Source organism: Impatiens glandulifera, chromosome 7 (assembly GCF_907164915.1).
Source record: "Impatiens glandulifera chromosome 7, dImpGla2.1, whole genome shotgun sequence".
NCBI lineage: Eukaryota > Viridiplantae > Streptophyta > Magnoliopsida > Ericales > Balsaminaceae > Impatiens > Impatiens glandulifera.
Window position 1 is genome coordinate 5,955,817 of NC_061868.1, and position 19,247 is coordinate 5,975,063.

General features: G+C 30.2%; 2 protein-coding genes across 2 annotated transcripts; both read right to left on the bottom strand.

Moving 5' to 3' along the window:
- Positions 1-150: 150 nt before the first annotated feature.
- LOC124945040 (probable WRKY transcription factor 20) lies at positions 151-4,256 on the bottom strand. The gene is made up of 6 exons (XM_047485406.1): positions 3,877-4,256; positions 3,012-3,212; positions 2,204-2,705; positions 1,376-1,526; positions 1,134-1,292; positions 151-872 (listed from the first exon to the last, which is right to left on the bottom strand). Exons 1-6 carry the CDS (start codon positions 4,177-4,179, stop codon positions 455-457), a joined length of 1,734 nt encoding a protein of 577 aa, XP_047341362.1. The 5' UTR covers positions 4,180-4,256; the 3' UTR covers positions 151-454.
- Positions 4,257-17,353: 13,097 nt separating this feature from the next.
- Positions 17,354-19,004, bottom strand: LOC124910784. Its single transcript, XM_047451462.1, has 2 exons — positions 18,848-19,004; positions 17,354-18,638 (listed from the first exon to the last, which is right to left on the bottom strand). The coding sequence occupies exon 2, from the start codon at positions 18,632-18,634 to the stop codon at positions 17,516-17,518; it is 1,119 nt and encodes a 372-aa protein (XP_047307418.1). The 5' UTR covers positions 18,635-18,638; positions 18,848-19,004; the 3' UTR covers positions 17,354-17,515.
- Between the last annotated feature and the right edge of the window lie 243 nt (positions 19,005-19,247).

Genomic DNA, 19,247 nt, shown 5'->3' on the forward strand with positions numbered 1-19,247 from the left:
CCCTAAATAAAATTGGGAAATTTATTGTAAAAAAAACAAACAAAAAAATAAGCCAAGCTCTTACTAAGAAAATATCATTCAAATTCACCCCAAATCTAAAACAAGTGACAAATATATCTATCAATTTTAAATGAACAATACAAGTCCCTGTCAAAGAAAAAATATTTCAATCATTTCAATGTGGTCCATCAAACCTGACCACATAAAGTCAGAAAATCTGCATAATTTCACCATATATAGTAAATAACCCAAACTCTGAATTTAATCTATTTTTTTACTACCACATTCTCCATTACAAACAACAGTTAAAAACTTAAAATGACTTGCATTAAATACCAAATGTGTGTATACTTTTATGTAGCCATTTGATTTGATTCCCTATAGTCTCCTCCCATCAAGCATCCACAGCCAGAAAACTTGACTCTGTTTTTTTTTCTGCATATCGGGATTTGTATCAATCAACAACATGATGGCTTTGTCTAGAAGCGACAAATTGGCCATTGTTAACAACACCACCATAGTAACCACCACCTTGGACTGGCATTATTTGTACTACCTCGAAATTCCCATGGCGGTTTTCCATTTGGCTTCTATAAGATTCAACACCAAATGGGTTCATTTGATGTTCTTCAGCACCAGAGCCAATCCCGACTCCAAGACCTAGACTGACTGCATCGTTCGTAATTCTTGCTCCTCCTCCATTGCTATTATCGTGACTACTGCTATTATTATTATTATTACTGTTTTTTGCAGTTGGAACATCGTGATTGTGTTTCCCTTCATATGTAGTTATAACTGCTTTTGGATCATGAGATGCCCTCTCCACATGTTTTCTAACTGGGCATCCTGCATTAGTGCACTTATAATAACTTCTGCAAAACACCCCCAAAAAATAAAATTCTATCAACAAGGGCAAATACAGAGTAAGAAATCGAAGAGAGTGAAGCATAAGTAATGTTTTTCCTTTTTGAGAATTCATAATAGTATTGTTTCTTAATAGTTTGTTTTAAAGATAAAGATGGTGGTTTATTTTAGGACTTGTTTGACCTAGGGTTATTTATATCCAAATAAAATAACCCTGATTGATGTAGGTTATTTGGGAAAAAAGAAATTAGTTGTATAAAGATATTTACCTTGGATTAGGATTGCCTCTTACTACTTTCTGCCCATATTTACGCCATCTATAACCATCGTCAAGAATGTCAACTTCGCTAATAGTTTGCACAACAACGCGTGGTTCACGTATAGGTTTAACCACTGGCGTGACATCAAAACTACCAACTTCCATCTTTCTGCAAAACATTGGAGTATTTGGTAAAAATGAAATTTTCCATTACAGTAAAAAAATTGACGACTTATTTACTACAGTATATACCTCCGCTTAGAAAATGGGTCATCATCATCATACTCCTCGTTGTTATATTGGACACTCTCGAGACCATCTTCATTTGTTCCGCCAGGAGATAGATCAGTATTACCGTTTGACTCAGTAGCATGAGACATCTGGGCATTCATGGTATTCTTGTCTTCAATAAAAATAATTAAAAAGAAATATGAGTTGCATTAGAGCAGAATCTATTCTATACTCTGAATTTATTTCTGATAAGCTTCTTTCTTGAAAAGTCCCCAAGGCTATGTTTGTTTTGGGCAGAATTGGGGGTCTTTGTTTATTTGATGATTTAAAATAAGAAATTGGAATTGTAATTCCATTGATTGTACGATTTTTAAGTTTCAATGATATACTTCCCAATTCAGAAGTGCAATTATTTGATTTCTCCAAACATTATTCAATTCAATTCAATTCTTATACAACTGGAATTATAATTCCAATTATATACATCCAAATATAGCCTTACAATTCAATTCTATGATATTTTTTAACAGTTTTGCTTATCCTTTTTAGGGATCTTTTTGTAATCTAGGACACAAACAAGTTAGAATGTTAATATCTAAGCATGAAAAAAAAAAAGAAATAAATAAAAGGAGATCTCCTAAATTAGAATTTCACTTAAATTAACCCCCCTCCCCACTATCCCTCAATTCCTAATCATACATTTGTGTTTGGTTTATTTTAAAAATGAGTTTTAGATGCTTACAAACATATTTTTCCAACATTGGAATTCTAATTCTAATTCTAATTTCAGGATATGTATTTAGGATATGTATTTTCAAAAATTATAAGAATTTGCATGCTTCTGCATACCTTCTCTCATGGTTGAAGACAAACTACTGTCATTTCTGTCGGGCATGGCGACGATGGAACCAGCACCAAATCGACGAGTAGGTTGAGGTTTAGGGTGATCATGCGTACCCTTGTATACAATCTCTTTTATCTGTCCATCAGGAGTACGCTCAAAGATCTTCTTGACCTCACAATTCGGATGTGTACATTTGTAGTAGCTTCGAGGAAACTCACATCCTTTCACGAGTTTCTGGCCATATTTACGCCAGTTATATCCATCGTCAGATGATCTATCAGGAACAGTCAAATTTACAGCATCATTCTGATCAGATTGCAACACCTGACCTACAGGATTTGTTGCCACTCCCTGGTTCAGTTCATCAGAATCAACAACAGCAGTTATAATGGATCTCTCAGCAAATATTGGAACAGGCTCTCTTGCCATCTCAGCTTTGATGGTGGGCACTGCAGCAAATGACTGAGTCTGAGTATGAGATTGATCTTGCCTGGATGCTTCACTTTCCTGGTGACAATAATACAAGTTTCAAAAACTTTGAAAAGAAAATAATACTAATAATAAAATAATATTAGCCAAGGGATGTCGAAAAATCAGCAATAGGAAAATCAATTACCCTGATCTGAATAACAAATTAGGTGACTTTTTTGGTTTAAATCAGAAAACCTATCTTAGGAAACACAATAATAAAATTAATGACTTGAATTCCATTAACTGGCATCTATGCAGAAACCCTAATAACATTATGAACATCTAGAAGAACATGATTTTGATACAGATAGTGAACAAATACATGGTTAATCAATGCCTTACCAAAGGAGCTGCAGACGATAATCCTGTAAGTGGATTACTCTGAGTAGGGGGCGGGAGCTTAAACTGAAAATGGCTGACTTCTCTTTCACTAGCAGGATTGCGGTTGGAAGTATTTGAAGCTAATGATAAACCAGAGGCACCTCCAGAGAAATACATCAATTGAGGCTTCAGAAAAGAACCTGTAGTTGGAGAAGGCTCTACCTGCAAAATAAAAAGAAGAAAGAGGATGATCATGGGAAACGAATAAAGACTAGGAATCGCGTATAAGTAGGCACGTAGAGAGATTCATTATAGTAAGCACAATTCCCTCACCGATTAAATCATCATACAGGGTACACCACCACCACCAAAGGAAAAAGAATGAAAGCATAAACAAAAAGTTTCATGTTGTGAAAAAACAACACTGAAGTACATATAAACAATAAAAAGTTCAAAGCATTGGAAGAGAACAAAAGGGACATATTCTCTAGGACAATCTATATGAGCATAAGTCCTACAATAAAAACCCTAATAATAAGATAGCATAAGAATCAAAAGATCCCAAATAGCAACCATTAAGCACCCAACTTAAACAAATTGCTAGTGGAAGAACCAAATAATAAATGGAATCTCAAGAACTGTGCTTTAATCAAACAACGTCTCTCTTTTTAAAGCACCTCAAATCACATCACTCCAATAAAGCTCCCAATGGCGTATGCATAGCAGCCATAGCCGATTAAACTAAATCAGCAGCTGTCTCCTTCTAGAAATTGCTACTTTTTATTAGCTTCCATATCAGATAAGACTTCAACCGTCCGATCCAGATTCCGCAGATAAAATGGGTAAATAAACATATAGAAAGAAAGGGTGTGTGTAAAGTTGTAACCTTGATATTGGATAACAAAATAGGGGATTCGAGAAACGAACTGGGACTGAGACCAGGAGGGATCGTGATGCAGGTGGAACGAGAGATCGGAAGCTTCGCCGGAGACATGAGTTTGTACCTGGCGGAGATAGATCCAGCGGATGATAAGCAAACAGCGTCGGAATTGGAAATCCTTAAATCGGAAGAGCCGGGAATCGAAGGGAAATCGGCACTTGAGCTTCTTCGAAGCATCAGGTCAGATGGAGGAGAGAGTGAGCTCACTAACAGAGGCGGTGGCTGTGGCTGAGAATGGAAATCCTCCATTTTCAAGAACGAAGAAGATGAATATCTGAAGCCTCAGACTGTGCCTGTCTGAATTTGTGTGAAGAGAGAGAGAGAGTGATTTTTTTTTTGTTTTTTTTTTTTTTGGCTTTCTATATAGAGAAAGAATTTAATTTTATTGTTAGATCTATATGGTTTTTAATTATATTTTATCCCAACAATTATAATCACTTTTTTAAATTATTAAAATTTTATTTTAATTACATTTAATTTTAAAATGTACTGAATTCTTAGTATAAAATATTAATATTAAAAGATATTTATTTTTTCTATCACTTTTCATTTTTATCATAATATAATGACTATACTATCATCCAAAAGTTATACTTAATAATAAATTATATTAATATTATTTAAATAATTAATGAAAATATTTTTAATTATAAATTTTATTATAATTATGTTTATTAATCTTCTTAATAATCAAATAGAGTGAAATGACATCATCTTCCATTTAAAACCGGACATTTATTTATTATAAAGATTACTCAAAACGTATAAAGTTATTTATAAAATTTAAATAATAATAGAAACTCGATTAATTTAAAAGAGTTTGTAAGAGGACAAATGTTTACTATTAGCATAATTCCAGTAGACCTAAATTTTTTATGATGTATTATTATCAACTTTATGTAAGAAAATTAGACTTTAACCGATATATCTATTTTGTCAAAAAGATGAAATCATTTGTAGGAAATATGAGAGATTGTCTTAATTTTATAATATTCATTGCTTGACAAAGTATTTTAAAATATTAATATTTTTTTGTGTTGTATATATCTAAATAAAAAAGTAGTCATTAATTTAATATGATAGTTCTAACGTTAAGAGTTCAATTAAATAAAGTGGAGGTAATAAACATTATTTTTCACTTGAAATTAAATATTTCCTTACTAAAAATGCCTAAATGAGTTTGTAAGAGGATACATATTTACTCTTCTTAGCACCATGTTTATTTTCGAGTAGATATAAAATTGTTATCATATTTGATTGACTTACTATCGCCTTTATGCGAGAAAATTGGACTTTAAACGATATATTGTTTTGTTAAAAGATGAAATCATTATAAGAAATATGAGAGATTGTCTTAATTTTATACTATTCATATCGTCATCCAACAAATCGCTTGACAAAGTATTTTAAAATATTAATGTTATTTTGGTGTTGTATCTAAATAAAAAAAATTATTAATATAATATATATGTAAATGTTAAGAGTTCGATTAAGTTAAGTGAAAGTAATAAATATAACCTCCACTTTAAATCAAATATTTCCTTACTAAATACTTAAGAGAGTTTACAAGAGTATACATATTTATTCTTCTTAGCATAACCGTCCAATTTATTTTATGAGTAGATATAAAATTTAACATGTATGACTTACTATATCACCTTTATGTGAGAAAATTATACTTTAAGTGTCATCTCATTTAGTCAAGAAGATGAGATCATAGTGGGAAATATAGGTGATTCTTTCCTTCATTTTATACTCTTTCGATTTTGCGTCATCAAATCAGTATTATAACAAGTGTTTTAAAATATGAATGTTATTTTGGTGTTGTACCTAAATAAAAATATTTTTTATTAATCAATTAGAGTATTTATTTTCACTTAAAATGTTTTAAATTGAAGTTAGTGATATAATTGTAAGTTTCGTACAAGTATTCTAAAAGGACATTTTTTCTAATATTAATATATTAGATATTTTTAGAATATATGTTCTTAATTAGTTTATTATAGATAAATATTCATAAAAAACAATATAAGCATGTTAAGTGCAATTTTGAATGCTTTATTCAACCTCTATAAGTTTTGAAATAGTTCATTGACAATAAACTAAATTTTGTTTGTTAAATATGTTAACACCAGAGATCTTTTATTTCATTTGTTTTCTGTTTAAAGCTAACCCTAATTACCCTTATTTTAGTTTAAACTAGAATATTTAAATGAATAATATTAATTTCATAATAAATCAAACATTTGATAAGATATTTTTTTTTGAAATGATTGATAATCTTAAATCAAACCGACCTTATCTTAAATCCAACTTTTTCCTCACTCAAAACTTTAATTATAAAAATAATTGAAAGAACATCATTATTTCTTAAATTAGAGATCAATCATGATTAATGTATCACAAAGATAGTAATGCCCACTTGTACTTTGACAATTGTGAAAGAAGACAAAAACTTCAAAAAAGAAAGATAATAATAATAAATAATCTAAATTAATTCTCAAAAGGACAAATGTGTTGCTTTGTAAATTCTAATGTAGGTGCTAATCTATGGGCTATTATATTTAGCCCTAGCTTGCAGTCCAAAATGAGCAAATATTGAGACAAATAACAGATCATTGATATTTTTTTTGTTATCAATTTAAAATGTACACCCTTCTTGTTTGATGTTGTTATTTGAGCATTGCTAGTGATAAATAAATATGTTATTTGAGTGTTTTTTGATTAAATTATTATAATATTTTTTATATTTTAATTTTATAATATTTTAATTTTATAATATTTTAATTAATAAATTAAATAATTTAATTAAAAGATATAATAGGATAATAATTTTTTGAATAAAAAAAGCCCACGAACTCTTAAGTCTTGTTCATATTGAGATTTTTTTTAAAATTTAGAATGAGAAAAAAATTATAATTGTTGATAATTTTGAAGAGATGATTATTTTTGGTAAAAAGATTTAAAAGTATTGATATATATATATATATATATATATAAATAAAATAAAAAATAATAATTTAAAATAGAGAATATTTTAGTATTTTGATTAATGAAATGTTTAATGTAATTGTTCAAAAATAATTGATTAAAAAATTAATTTTATTTAAATTATTTTAAAAACTCAAATATAACCGTGCCCAGGGGCGGAGCCACCCATGGGCTAGGGTGGGCTCCAGCCCCACCTAAATGAAAATGCTAAATGAAATTTTTTTATATATTTGTTGGACATATGATTCTTAGCCCAGTTGGCTATGTTATTGAAATGTGAATATGAGGTTAGGTGATCAAACTCTGGTCTCGTCTTTAACTTATTTTAAAATTATATTTCAATATAAATTTAATTAATAATACAAATTATTTATAAGGGTAAAATATAAAAATAATAATAATAGTGTTTTATATTTCTTAATTTTAAACTATTCAAAAATTTATAAGAAAAATATAAATTAATATTAATAAACAAGTTAAAATAAAGAATTTGATATTCCTACTCAAGAACTTAACAAATCTCCTAGAATTGATGTTGATGTAAGTCTCTTAAACTTGATCTAACATTACGTATTCCGATATGGAAATATCCTTTTAATCAAAGGGATAAAATTAGACGAGCTTATATCAAGATGGGGTCATATCAACCTATTAAGGATGAGTACCCGCCGACCAAATTTGGAAATCAAAATCGAAGGTTCCAAAGTCATTGATTTAAGAAATTTACTTGGTTAGAATACTCTCCTTTCAAAGATGCTGCTTTTTGTTTTCCATGTTTCTTGTTTTAACATAAACAACCCCAAAACCTACATTTACAATAGATGGATTCAAATATTGAAAGCGAGTTAATGATGAGGATATATGCTCTTTTGTTATGCATATAGGATATAATATTTCACCACATAATAGAGCAGTTGAATATCTTGATAATCTAATGAATATCCTTGTCATATTGACAAAGTACTAAATGCACAGTCTTCAGATGAAAAACAAAAATAACAGATTACGGCTTACAACAACTATTGAAAGCACTTGGTGACTCACTTTGCAAACGTGTGTATTGAGAGGGCATGACGAGTTTCCATCTTCTAATAATCGTGAAAATTTTATTAAAAAAAAGCGGAACATAGAAAGTTAAATCTGATATGCAAGTTGGAGTCAGCCCCAGATAATTTTTCATCCTGGCTCCGCCCTTGACCGTGCTTACCAAATGTGACAAGAGTTGAGGTTTAAATCAAACTACCATTATCAAATTAAAAAAAATAATAATTAACTATATAATAGCCTGTCACAAATGGACAAGTTAATTCTAAGGCCTAAGTAATAGTTGACAAGTTGTTTTTGTAGTCTCTTCAACATTTATAATCTCTTGAATCTGACTTGTTAATTCAATTATAATTTGTTTTCTCTTTGTTAAGTCACTGTCTTTATTTATTTGTAGAATAGACTCTATTGATTTATTCAACAATTATATATATAGCTCTTAGACTCAATTATTAAAATGAATGGATTGACAACTTAGTATTTAAGACATTACTAACAAAACTTGACAAACATAGTTTTCGAAGTGTCAATGTTATTAGTTGACCTTTCATAAGTTTTTGTTCGCCATCACCGATAAGCGACAATAGTGTTTATGGTAAGCAAATAAGACCTAACATGCAAATTTGTCAATCCTTTATTTTTATTGTGTATTTGTTTATATACAAGGATTAGATGAGATTATCCAATCTATATAATCAGTAGTAGCATTGAGGTTCGATGTTATATTTTATATTACATTAAATAAATATAATTATTTTGTATTATTATTAAAAAAAACCCTATCTTAAATAACTAAATGTTATGTTAACGGATAGTGGGACTTTATCCTTTATTCCTAGGGCCGGTCATTTACAATTTATATAATATATAAGTTACTCGCGTAACAATCACTTTATTCATATTTTGAATTATTTTATTGTTCAATCTTCAATTACAAAATAATCAAGATATATATAATACGATCTTGTTTGAAAATACTTGGATCTGAAATCAGATTTAGATTTGAACTATAAGGATGTAACTAATATTTTTTCTAGTATAGCGGTAATAAGATAAGACGTGAATATCCACAATATTCTTGAGAAAACTTGAGTTCGAGTTTGTCAGACGTTAAGTAGTTAATATTAGTAAGAAATAAATTTAATTTTATAAAAAAAATATTAACAAATTAATTAGTAGTAAACAAATTTAATTCAATGCATTTGTATTTTAAAAATTAGTGATTAATAAATTATATTACCGAATATTATTCATAATATTTATAATGAAAATAGGTACAAGTGATTTTATATATATTAACAAATTTGTTCATGGAACAAACCAATTAAATCGATCAAACCGATTAAATCGACAGTTTAAAATTTAGTAAACCGACGTTAACAATTTGGATATGCATTTTTATCATAAATTGATCAAACCGATTCACTTACGTCATTAGTTTGAACTATCTTTTATTATTTTATTTTTTTTTCAAATATCACATTTTGATATAGAATAGATTACAAATGCTCTTTAATATACCTTAATTATATATGTTAGCAAATTTAATAATGTTTTTCATTCAAACTTTGTTTCACACTTTCACTCCAACCCACCCAGCGCCAAATGTTTTCAAACAGGTCTATTAATGTATATCAAATGAAGTCATCACAACTCATGGTCAAATTTTCATGTTATAAATATTTTAAATTATTCACAATAAAAAATGCTAAAATAGTTGGATGTGATTATTTATTTATTTTATTTACTTTTTCAATTTAATTGTTTGAAAATTTACAAAATATTTATTTTAGTTTAAGAGCTTCACCATGCAATTTCAACTATTAAAAACAGTATTAATTTGGAGTTAAAAAATAGTTTAAACCTATAATTAGAACTTTAAATCAATAAAATATCATAAACAAATTTGAAAAGAATAATCAAAATTATGGACCTCAACAATACTATAAAAAAAATTGCAATTCAAATATGACCCACCAAATAAGGATCCAAATTATCCCCATTGGACTTAGGTCCAATGAATCTACTAGGATGTTTCTCCTCTTTTCTCAAATTAAAAACACAAATTATTATTCTTAGAAAATAAAATCATTTTACAAACTTTCTTATTAAAAAGTCACGTTTTTTCAATGATTTTACTTATGATATATCATTTACATGTATACAAAATATATTATGTGAGATTAAATTACTTTTGTTTAGAATTGAATTTCAAATACACTTATTAAATGAGTACTAAGAACATTTTTAATCAGTCTTTATTATAAAGATTATCTTCTAAGTATAGTATGATACTTTTTAATAGTATTTTATATGGATAATCTATTTTATTATTTTTAGATAATGTATTACTGTTTAAATGACATATAAAAAATAGAGTAGGTAATAATTGCCAAAATGTCATTCTTTAATTATTATTATTATTTGTATCACTTAGTTTATTTTTTTTTTAAATTTTTTTTAGTTAAATTTGATACTTGTACACACTAAAATCGTGGATCTTCGGCTCTTCGTGATATTGTTATATTGAGTCTCCACATAATTTTCTTATTAAGAAATTAGGAGAGAACATATACATAAATATATAATAAAGTTCGATTTTTAATTACACGTGGGAGGAGGCTCGGTAGAAGCCCAAAGCGTTTGGCATGGCCAAGGCTTAAGAGGTTCGGGGTCAGGGGTTTGAATCCCCTAACACACCTAATTTCTTTCTGCACGTTTCTCAGTCGAATCACACACTAAGACATATTAGTTTCGGTCGTTAACTTAAAAATACGGTCAGGATATCTAGCAAACTAAAAGACATATTCAACTTCGAGTAGCCAAACTCACCTTCAAGCATAAAACTCAACTTCCATCCTACCGCCTCATTTCAAGCTCAAGAGATTTGGAACATATTCACGCTGAGCTAGGGATGTCATTCAATATTCAATAGGGATGGCCATGATCTGAGCATGGTCGGAAAACAAAGACTTTGGCCGGAAACTTCATATTATTGAGAAAAGATCTAATCTAAACACACGATAATAGAAAATATAAAGATAAAGTGGTAAAGAATAATAAATAACACAATATATAACGAGGTTCGTCCAACAATGCCTACATCCTAAGAAAGTCGTCCATTCTATTGATTTTCCATAGAATAATGGTCCAAATAACTCTATATTACAATGTCTCTATTTATATGAGTACATTAAAAGTCAAAAGACTAAATTACTACTCCTAAGTCCAATAAAGGCTTAAAGCCCCCATTACAATATATAAACTCTAATAAAATATGAGCCCAAAAACCTAACAATCTCCACCTTGGGCGAATATTGCGCTTATTGAGATGTGATGAATAAATTAAAAATTCAAACCTTGACGAATTTCACGTCCCTTAGGAAATACACGAGTCGTACCCATCAATCTCCACCATGACAAAAGTCAAGCCATCAAAAATAAGTGAGTTCAACACTTCAATCTTCACATTTGCTCGAGCCATTATCAGATAACTTTTCGTACCTCCACTTCCACTCAAGAGCCCTTAGAAGAATAACAATCTCCACCATCATGTATATCGCACCATCAAAATGTTATGAGCCACACATCAATCTTTACTACTCGAGTCATTCACGAGATAAATCATTATACCTCCACTTCCGCTCAAAAGCCCTTAGAAGATAAAATAATAGAGTTTATAATACCAAGTAATTTTGGCAATTACGCTACTTCAGCGACTAGAGACATTCAACAACTCTTCACAATCTTTGTTCATACTCATTGACATATGCGGAAACTAGAATTAACAATTCTTTATTATGTCAAAATAATATTTACCTCTCTTTGTTTTTGCCACAAACCGGGTGTCTTATTTTTCAAGTCCAACAATCGGCTGAAACTAAAATACCGATTAGACCCAAGACGAACTTTCATCGTCTACTTTTTCAAAATCAGATATCTATCGAAAATTGAGGACACCCAAAAACGAACTTCCATCGTCTACTTCCTCAAAATAAGATATCGATCGAAATCGAGAAGACCCAAGATGAACTTTTTATCGTCTACTTCATAACAAATAAATTAGGCTATCACGACATCTCTTTTCTCTAGCTAAAGATCTGACAAAGTATTTGTCACCCATCTTGCCTTGAACATTGCACACTCAAGTTGAGCATCATACTTCTTTTTGAACAAATTAGCTTACAATCTTCTAGTTTTTTGAATCCAAAAACGCCTAGCAATTCAAGAATATTATTTCAAGATTCACTATCTCTCTTCAATTGTTTTTACCAATGCTTCAAAAGATCATCTATAGTTTCTTTGAGATAAATTGAATATCCTTTCATTTGAATTGATTGAACCTCTCATCTAGCCCCTTTTTTCATGACTAGAAATCTCATTCAAGGTCTCAATCATCTAATCTATGATCCACAATGTATAGACAATTAAGATAGAATAAAAGACGTAATAAAATCATCACATTTGAATTACCGAGTCTCCCATTTAGCCCCTTTTTCATGATTAGGAATCCCACTCAAGGTTTTATTTATCTTCTCACATTAGAAGATAATACAATGATTTCTTGTTGGTTCGTTTGAGAGTTGCTCTTAAGATTTTTCTACCTCAACTTATAAGTGTCTTTCACTAGTCTTCCACTTCCTGGTCTTTAATTCATATTGTGTGTTAACTGAAATTTTGCCAATCCTTAATCACCCACCAACTCAATGCAATCTTGCAATTTAGCCTAAAGGATTGCCCTGTCAACATGTCGACAATGTTGTCATCGATAAACACCATTTTGATAATAAATTTCTATACTCGATCATGTTTTTATCAAGTGTAAAAGCACATAATCTCACCATCGTCTTCATCTTGATTAGCTCTTCCAATAAGATAAGGTCATAACCAAAAAGATATAAACTTTTTGGTCCCAAACAAGTCAAATAAAACAAAAATTAGGTAGACACTTTAAGCCCCAGAAAAATAAACTTCGAGATGTCCAAACCTTGATCCGACCATTGAAAATGTAGAGGAATGATTTACCAACCCTCTCAACAAAATCTCAGCGCAATCGGACTTCATTTGAATCTCCGATCGTCAATTTGATGAACCCTGCGCGGCTGTAGGTGAAAATCTGTTGCTAGATTTTCTCTCTACATCTCTTTTAATTTTGACTTCTTCAATAACCGTTTTCCAAAGAAAAATCTCTCCAAACTCATTTTAGCCGAGAATTTCTTCAAGTCAAAGCCCTCAACATAGTGAAATAATGCCACTCATGTATACCAAGACAACAATCGGTTATAATAAAACCTTCAACTAATTTTCAACAAGCATGAAGATGTATCGTTGTTCTCCACATTCTTCTAGCCAAATCATGCATAGAAAGAATCTAACAAACCATGTGTATGATTAGTGCACCCTCAACTCATACCTTAGAAATTATCATTCTTGGTAGAACCCTTGAGGCATCAACATCCACTTGACAACTTTGCACCAGACTTTACCGGATATTGCCAATCAAAACTTACTCACAAGGTTTGATGCAAATCCAAATTCGGCCTTTATACACACATATCAAACTACACTCTTGCAAACAAACATTAAAGTCATCCGCTTTAATCAAAAAACTCTTTACATGTTGCATCAACTGTCTTCCATAATGTGCAACATCGAATAAGCACTCCACCTTCTTTTTCAACTCCAATTTTCAATCTCCACATTGACGAATATCAAATCTCTTAGTTGATAAATCACAAATCTCCATCTTTGAGAAATTCAAGTCAAACAAGCCTCATTACAAATCCAAGATCAAAGCATACAAAGCTTTGAGAGTTTGATTAAAATCAAACAAGGCTTTACTTGTGAAAATTGGAATTAAATAGGTCTGAAACCTATTTTATGAAATCAAACGAGACTTAAATAAAAAGTCTTAGTTGAAAAAGTCATAGTTGTTGACCGTTTCAAAGATTATTTGCTCGTCTCTATATATTATATCATAATATAATATCTATTTATATGGAATATATATAGAGATATATATGAAATATATTTGGAGATATATATTTTTTCCTTTTTATATTTTAATAGACTATATATCCCAAATTAAAATAAGTCAAAAAATATACCTCATCTTCTTCATTCTAGTGTCGTTGCCTACATGACGACTTTTTGTCACTTGCACCCATTGGCGTCTTCGATAAGAACAAAAGACCCATTGTCTTCTTCTCTATTCTTCTCAAGACATCGTCACCCAAAACTAAGAAATATTTTAACGATCGTTGACATCTCTTTAGCAATTGAAGATTTCGACTCAAATCTTCACAGCAGCTAATTCTTCTGCAACCAATGTTGTTTTCTCAATTAACCAACAATCTTCAACAAAATCACAAATATTCAATAATGGTGGTTAGGGTTTCCGTCATATATTCACAAATGGATTAGGATAAATATTCTCAAAACATGCTCTGATACCACTTGTTGAGAAAATATCTCATTTAAACACACGATAATAGAAAATATAAAGATAAAGTGGTAAAGAATAATAAAGAACACAAGATATAACGAGGTTCGGCCAACAATGCCTACATCCTTGGGGAGTCGTCCATTCTATTGATGTTCCATGGAATAATGGTCCAAGTAACTCTATGTTACAATGTCTCTATTTATAGGAGTACATTAAAAACAAAAGACTAAACTACTACTCCTAAGCCCAAGAAAAGCTTAAAGCCTCCTATTACAATATATAAACTCTAATAAAATATGAACCCAAAAACCCAACACTTATAACGAAGTAACGAATCAGGACTCCAAAATCAATTCTAAAATAATCAATATCTTCCTTATAACATTTAAAACATTAATAACCAAAGGGTTTATGCCTCTATTTAAAAAAACGTTTCTTTTAAAAAAAGTATTTCTTGAATCTCTATCGAAAGCTAATTACAATCAAGAGAAGTTATCACCAACCTTTTCTAAATCATGTATGAAGCATCTATGGATCATCGCCTTCAAATTCGAGTCGGAGGTTGATGATCCATTTGTTTTGGAGTTTGGGTTGTTTTGTTTAAAGAGAATTAAAGAAATCTAACTAGCTCTATGGTTAGCTTTCCAGACAGATTGGAACGTTAACCACACAATCATATAAAGTACAAACACATAAACTCAAATAGTTGAAAATGAAATTAAAATCAGGAATTTATTGATTGAGACTTACAAGTTATTGAGAAATGATCCTAAGAACTATGGGCAACTATTGACCAAACCAGAGAGAGTCTAGAACCTTTCCTACAAAAATTCACCCAAAAGCTCCACAATAGTGACATATTTTGATTTGTGTACTCAACTTTAATTTTCTCTTTAAATTGCTCTCTCTGAATTGCTAACTTCTTTTAAAATGATCCTATGGTTCAATTTATAGGAACCTCCAATTTTTTATTAAACAAACTGCATTTTTATTATTAGCAAGATTGGTATTATGAATACCTTTATGCTCTGCAGAGATATATAGTGTCATTCTATGGTTCTATATTCTAGTACCATGGCTAAAATGAACTTCCGAAGTCTTCTCTTCTAAATTGTTGTTCTAATATCTTTTTTCATTTTTTTCACCCTTACCTTTTTTTTTTTTTTTTTATAAAAATAGACAAGGGATACCATAAAAATAAAGAAATGTTTTGATGAAATGTTTTCTTCTCTAATAGATTAGTCGTAAATACATAATCAAGTCATTATTCTTTTCTATTAATTATTTTCTTTATTATTATTATTATCAAATCAAAAGACTGGATTAAATACATATCAAAATTTAACTATGAGTGGGAATCATTTCTCAAATTAATTAACTATTCTATATATAAAAAGACAAAAATAAAAGTCATCTTATCTGATGGAGGAGAATTATTTGAATTAATACTTAAATTTATTGTGCATTATATTTTATTTTTGTTATGGGATGTATAATTTGATTAGTATTTTCATGAAAATTATTTAAAAATAAATTATTTTATTATATTTCTCTATAATTATTAAATCATTTAATTTATTAATTAAAATATTAAATATTTTTATCTTATTTTAATTTTTTTTAAATATATAAAATATTATAATAATTCAATTAATAAGAAAATCAAATTATTTACTTTTTCATCGAATAATTATTTTTAATAAAAATTCAATAAATAACAAACATCAAACAATATAAAAGCTTAATGGTTCATCGTTCAAGAAAAGGGACCCACACGGCTTTATCTTAAAAATAATTATTTTTTAGTTTAATTTCATAAATACATTTTATAATAAAAAATATATTTTAATTAATAACTGAGACAAAAGAGTTACATAAATTATATAAAAATAATTTTAAAACTCAATTAATCATAAATAATTTAAACTATTTTATAAAGTAAAAAAAAAATAAGAAGAGGCAAATATAAATTAGAGAAGAATAACAAACAAATCAATGTCACATTTATTTTTTTATAATATATTACAAACAAAACAATTACAGCTACATCAACAATATAAATAATTAAAAATTAAATACTCATTTACAAATAGGAACACATTTAACAATAAAATATTTAGGTCAACAAATTAACACTTATATCCATTTATTACCGTTTGAAACTACACCTTCCTCTAATTCTAGAAGATACCTATTTTAAATTAATTTAATTTAATTCTAGGATTAGTTTGATATTAGACTTTTTAAATTTTTTACTATAACATCTTACTTCTTCTCAACAATTTAATTATTCTTATTTTAATTAATAAAATTTAAATTATACGTTAAAACAAATAACATATTTTTCCATTCAAAAACATATATATTTCAAAACAATCCCAAATAAAATAACTCAATATTATGTCGGTAAATGCACATAGTTGAAATCTTAACTCGATAAAAAGTTCGTTCGAGCTCATTTAAAAGTATCAAAATTTAAATGAGTTAAGTTAGAGCTTTTACATATTAAGCTCGACAGTTCGCGAAAATGTTGGTTTAAAATCCCGTAAAAATATTCGTTTAGAGACTTATTAATGGATTCAAGAGCATGTTTGTTTAGAGTCCCGTAAAAATGTTTGTCTTAGACCCTTATTTATGGGTTCGCGAACAAATTCGCTTCCTCACTAACCTTAAGCCTTTTTCTAAGTTATAAACTAACTCTTTTAGCAATTTTTAAATGAACTCGTGAGCTCAATTAAATGCAACCGAACTTAACTCAAATATATGCTAAATAAGTGGAAACTAAATATATGATAACCAAGCATATCTCCTGAAATTCAAAACTAAAACCCTATTAATAGGTTGGGAAGAAACACATTCTAAAATTAGAACTAATTATTAGTTCCAACATAGAAGTATAACCCTAATCATGTAAAAGAAAACCAACATTATCAATAAGCAAAGTTAAGATTAAGTCTATTTTTGATCAAAGAGTCAACATAATTCAGATAAAAGTCAACTTAAACAACATAGATGTCCATAAACAACATTTAGATATTAAACCAACATTAGTCCCAAGATTCTTCTAAAGTCACCTGTTGAAACCAAAACCAAAACCAAAAAAACTCAGAAAAAAGCCCTGCTCCCATAAAACACCTTAGATCCTGGAGTTTTATTCGTCGTCGCCCCCGTCGTTTTATCGGAATCCGACGATCCATTCTCCACATCCACCGGCGGCAGTTTCATCTTAGCCAACGATTCTGTAAATTGTTGCATACTTTTCATATACATATCAACTATATCCTGCTGCACCATCTTCGACTCCGGCACCTCCACCGCCACAATATTAACCGGCACCGCAGCCGCCACCGCGGCCGACGACCCATTACTTTCAGCCTCTTCTTCTCCTCCTCTGTTTTCCTTCGAAACACATTCTAGATTAGAATCCGACCCATTAATGGAAACACTTCCAGACGGAGATCCAACTGAGGTCGAGAAGCTCTCAACAAGATTCACACCGACAATCTGATTATCCTCATCGTTTTCCACCTCCACCGGAGTTTGGGATTCCAAACCGGTATACCCATAATACTCAGAAACCATCATTTGATTCTCATTAACAACTTTAGGATCGGGAAATTCGATCTTATCTAGCTCACTTTCCTTCAATATGTCCGAATCATTAGGGGTTTCATTGGCCGGAAACGATATCAATTCAGGGCAGCCGCCGGTGCCTGAGTAGGCTAAGGATAATCGGACGAAACCAGACGGGGAATGGAAGAGATCGGTTGAGGAAAGACAGAATTCTTTCTCAATCATATTTCCATTTTTTATTATGATTTCAGATAATGGGATAAGTGCAAAACCAAGTAATTGATCTTCAAGATAATTCTTAACCCTACTTAACATCCAAACCTCACATTTAAGAGATGATTCGATTGTTCGAACATTTAGCTTCAGATTGTCATTAAAGACAGGATTTATTCCACCTCCATTGATGATCTTTGTAGAAACTGATCTATCAGGATCACTCGTTAAACAGATCTTCGCGTAGACATCTTGTTTATGATATATACAGATGTTTTGAATATCTCTAGCTTGGTGTATGAACACATCAAGAACACCAATGGAAGGTTCTCCATAACAGCCTCCAGCTTCCTTGCTTTGAACCTCAGTTCGATCCACCGCCACCGCCGCCGCCGACGTTGCCGTCGCCGGTGACACAACAGATTGAGGTGAATCCATAACCCTGTTATCAAAATTAAATTAAAACCCAGATCCCAAATCACAAAATTGATAAACCCATATGCTTAAAGTGAAAAAGAGTATAAACCCAATAGTGAAAAAGCAACCTTATAGCAATCAAGATGAAACCCTAAAAGTAGATAACATGAAGATTAATAAAGAAAACACAGGACAGGGGAAGGAAAAGAGTGAAACAAGAGGAAAATTTCTTGCCTTTATCCTTGAAACGGGCACCGACTGACTGGGGGAAGATCAATCACACCGATTGATCGATCGAAGAAGGAAGAAGTAGTGACCGGTGGAAGAAGGAAGGAAGGAAGAAGGGGAGAATAAAATCGAAGTGAGTGGATGAGATTGCGTGTGAATTTAGAGGGATTTATTTTATATATAGAGAGTGTTGAGTGGGGACTGGATGGGATATTTCTAGGGGGAGAATTATGATGATGGATTGAAAACCGAATACTGTAAATTTCCAATTCCGCCGGGCCGATAATTATCAGCCGATGACGACAAGGCTTACCCATGCTATCACTAAGAGCTTGTTTGATCTTGGGTATTTCTAAATTTTATTCAAAATCTAGCTTTATCTATCAAAATACAAAAAATATTAGTT

Excerpts from the sequence above, each read along its gene's own strand:
- LOC124945040 (XM_047485406.1), bottom strand. The coding sequence starts at position 4,179 with ATGGAGGATTTCCATTCTCAGCCACAGCCACCGCCTCTGTTAGTGAGC. Across the intron at positions 2,706-3,011 it reads TATCGTCTGCAGCTCCTTTG|GAAAGTGAAGCATCCAGGCA; the intron begins GTAAGGCATTGA and ends TATTGTCACCAG. Across the intron at positions 873-1,133 it reads AGAGGCAATCCTAATCCAAG|AAGTTATTATAAGTGCACTA; the intron begins GTAAATATCTTT and ends GGTGTTTTGCAG.
- LOC124910784 (XM_047451462.1), bottom strand. The coding sequence starts at position 18,634 with ATGGATTCACCTCAATCTGTTGTGTCACCGGCGACGGCAACGTCGGCG.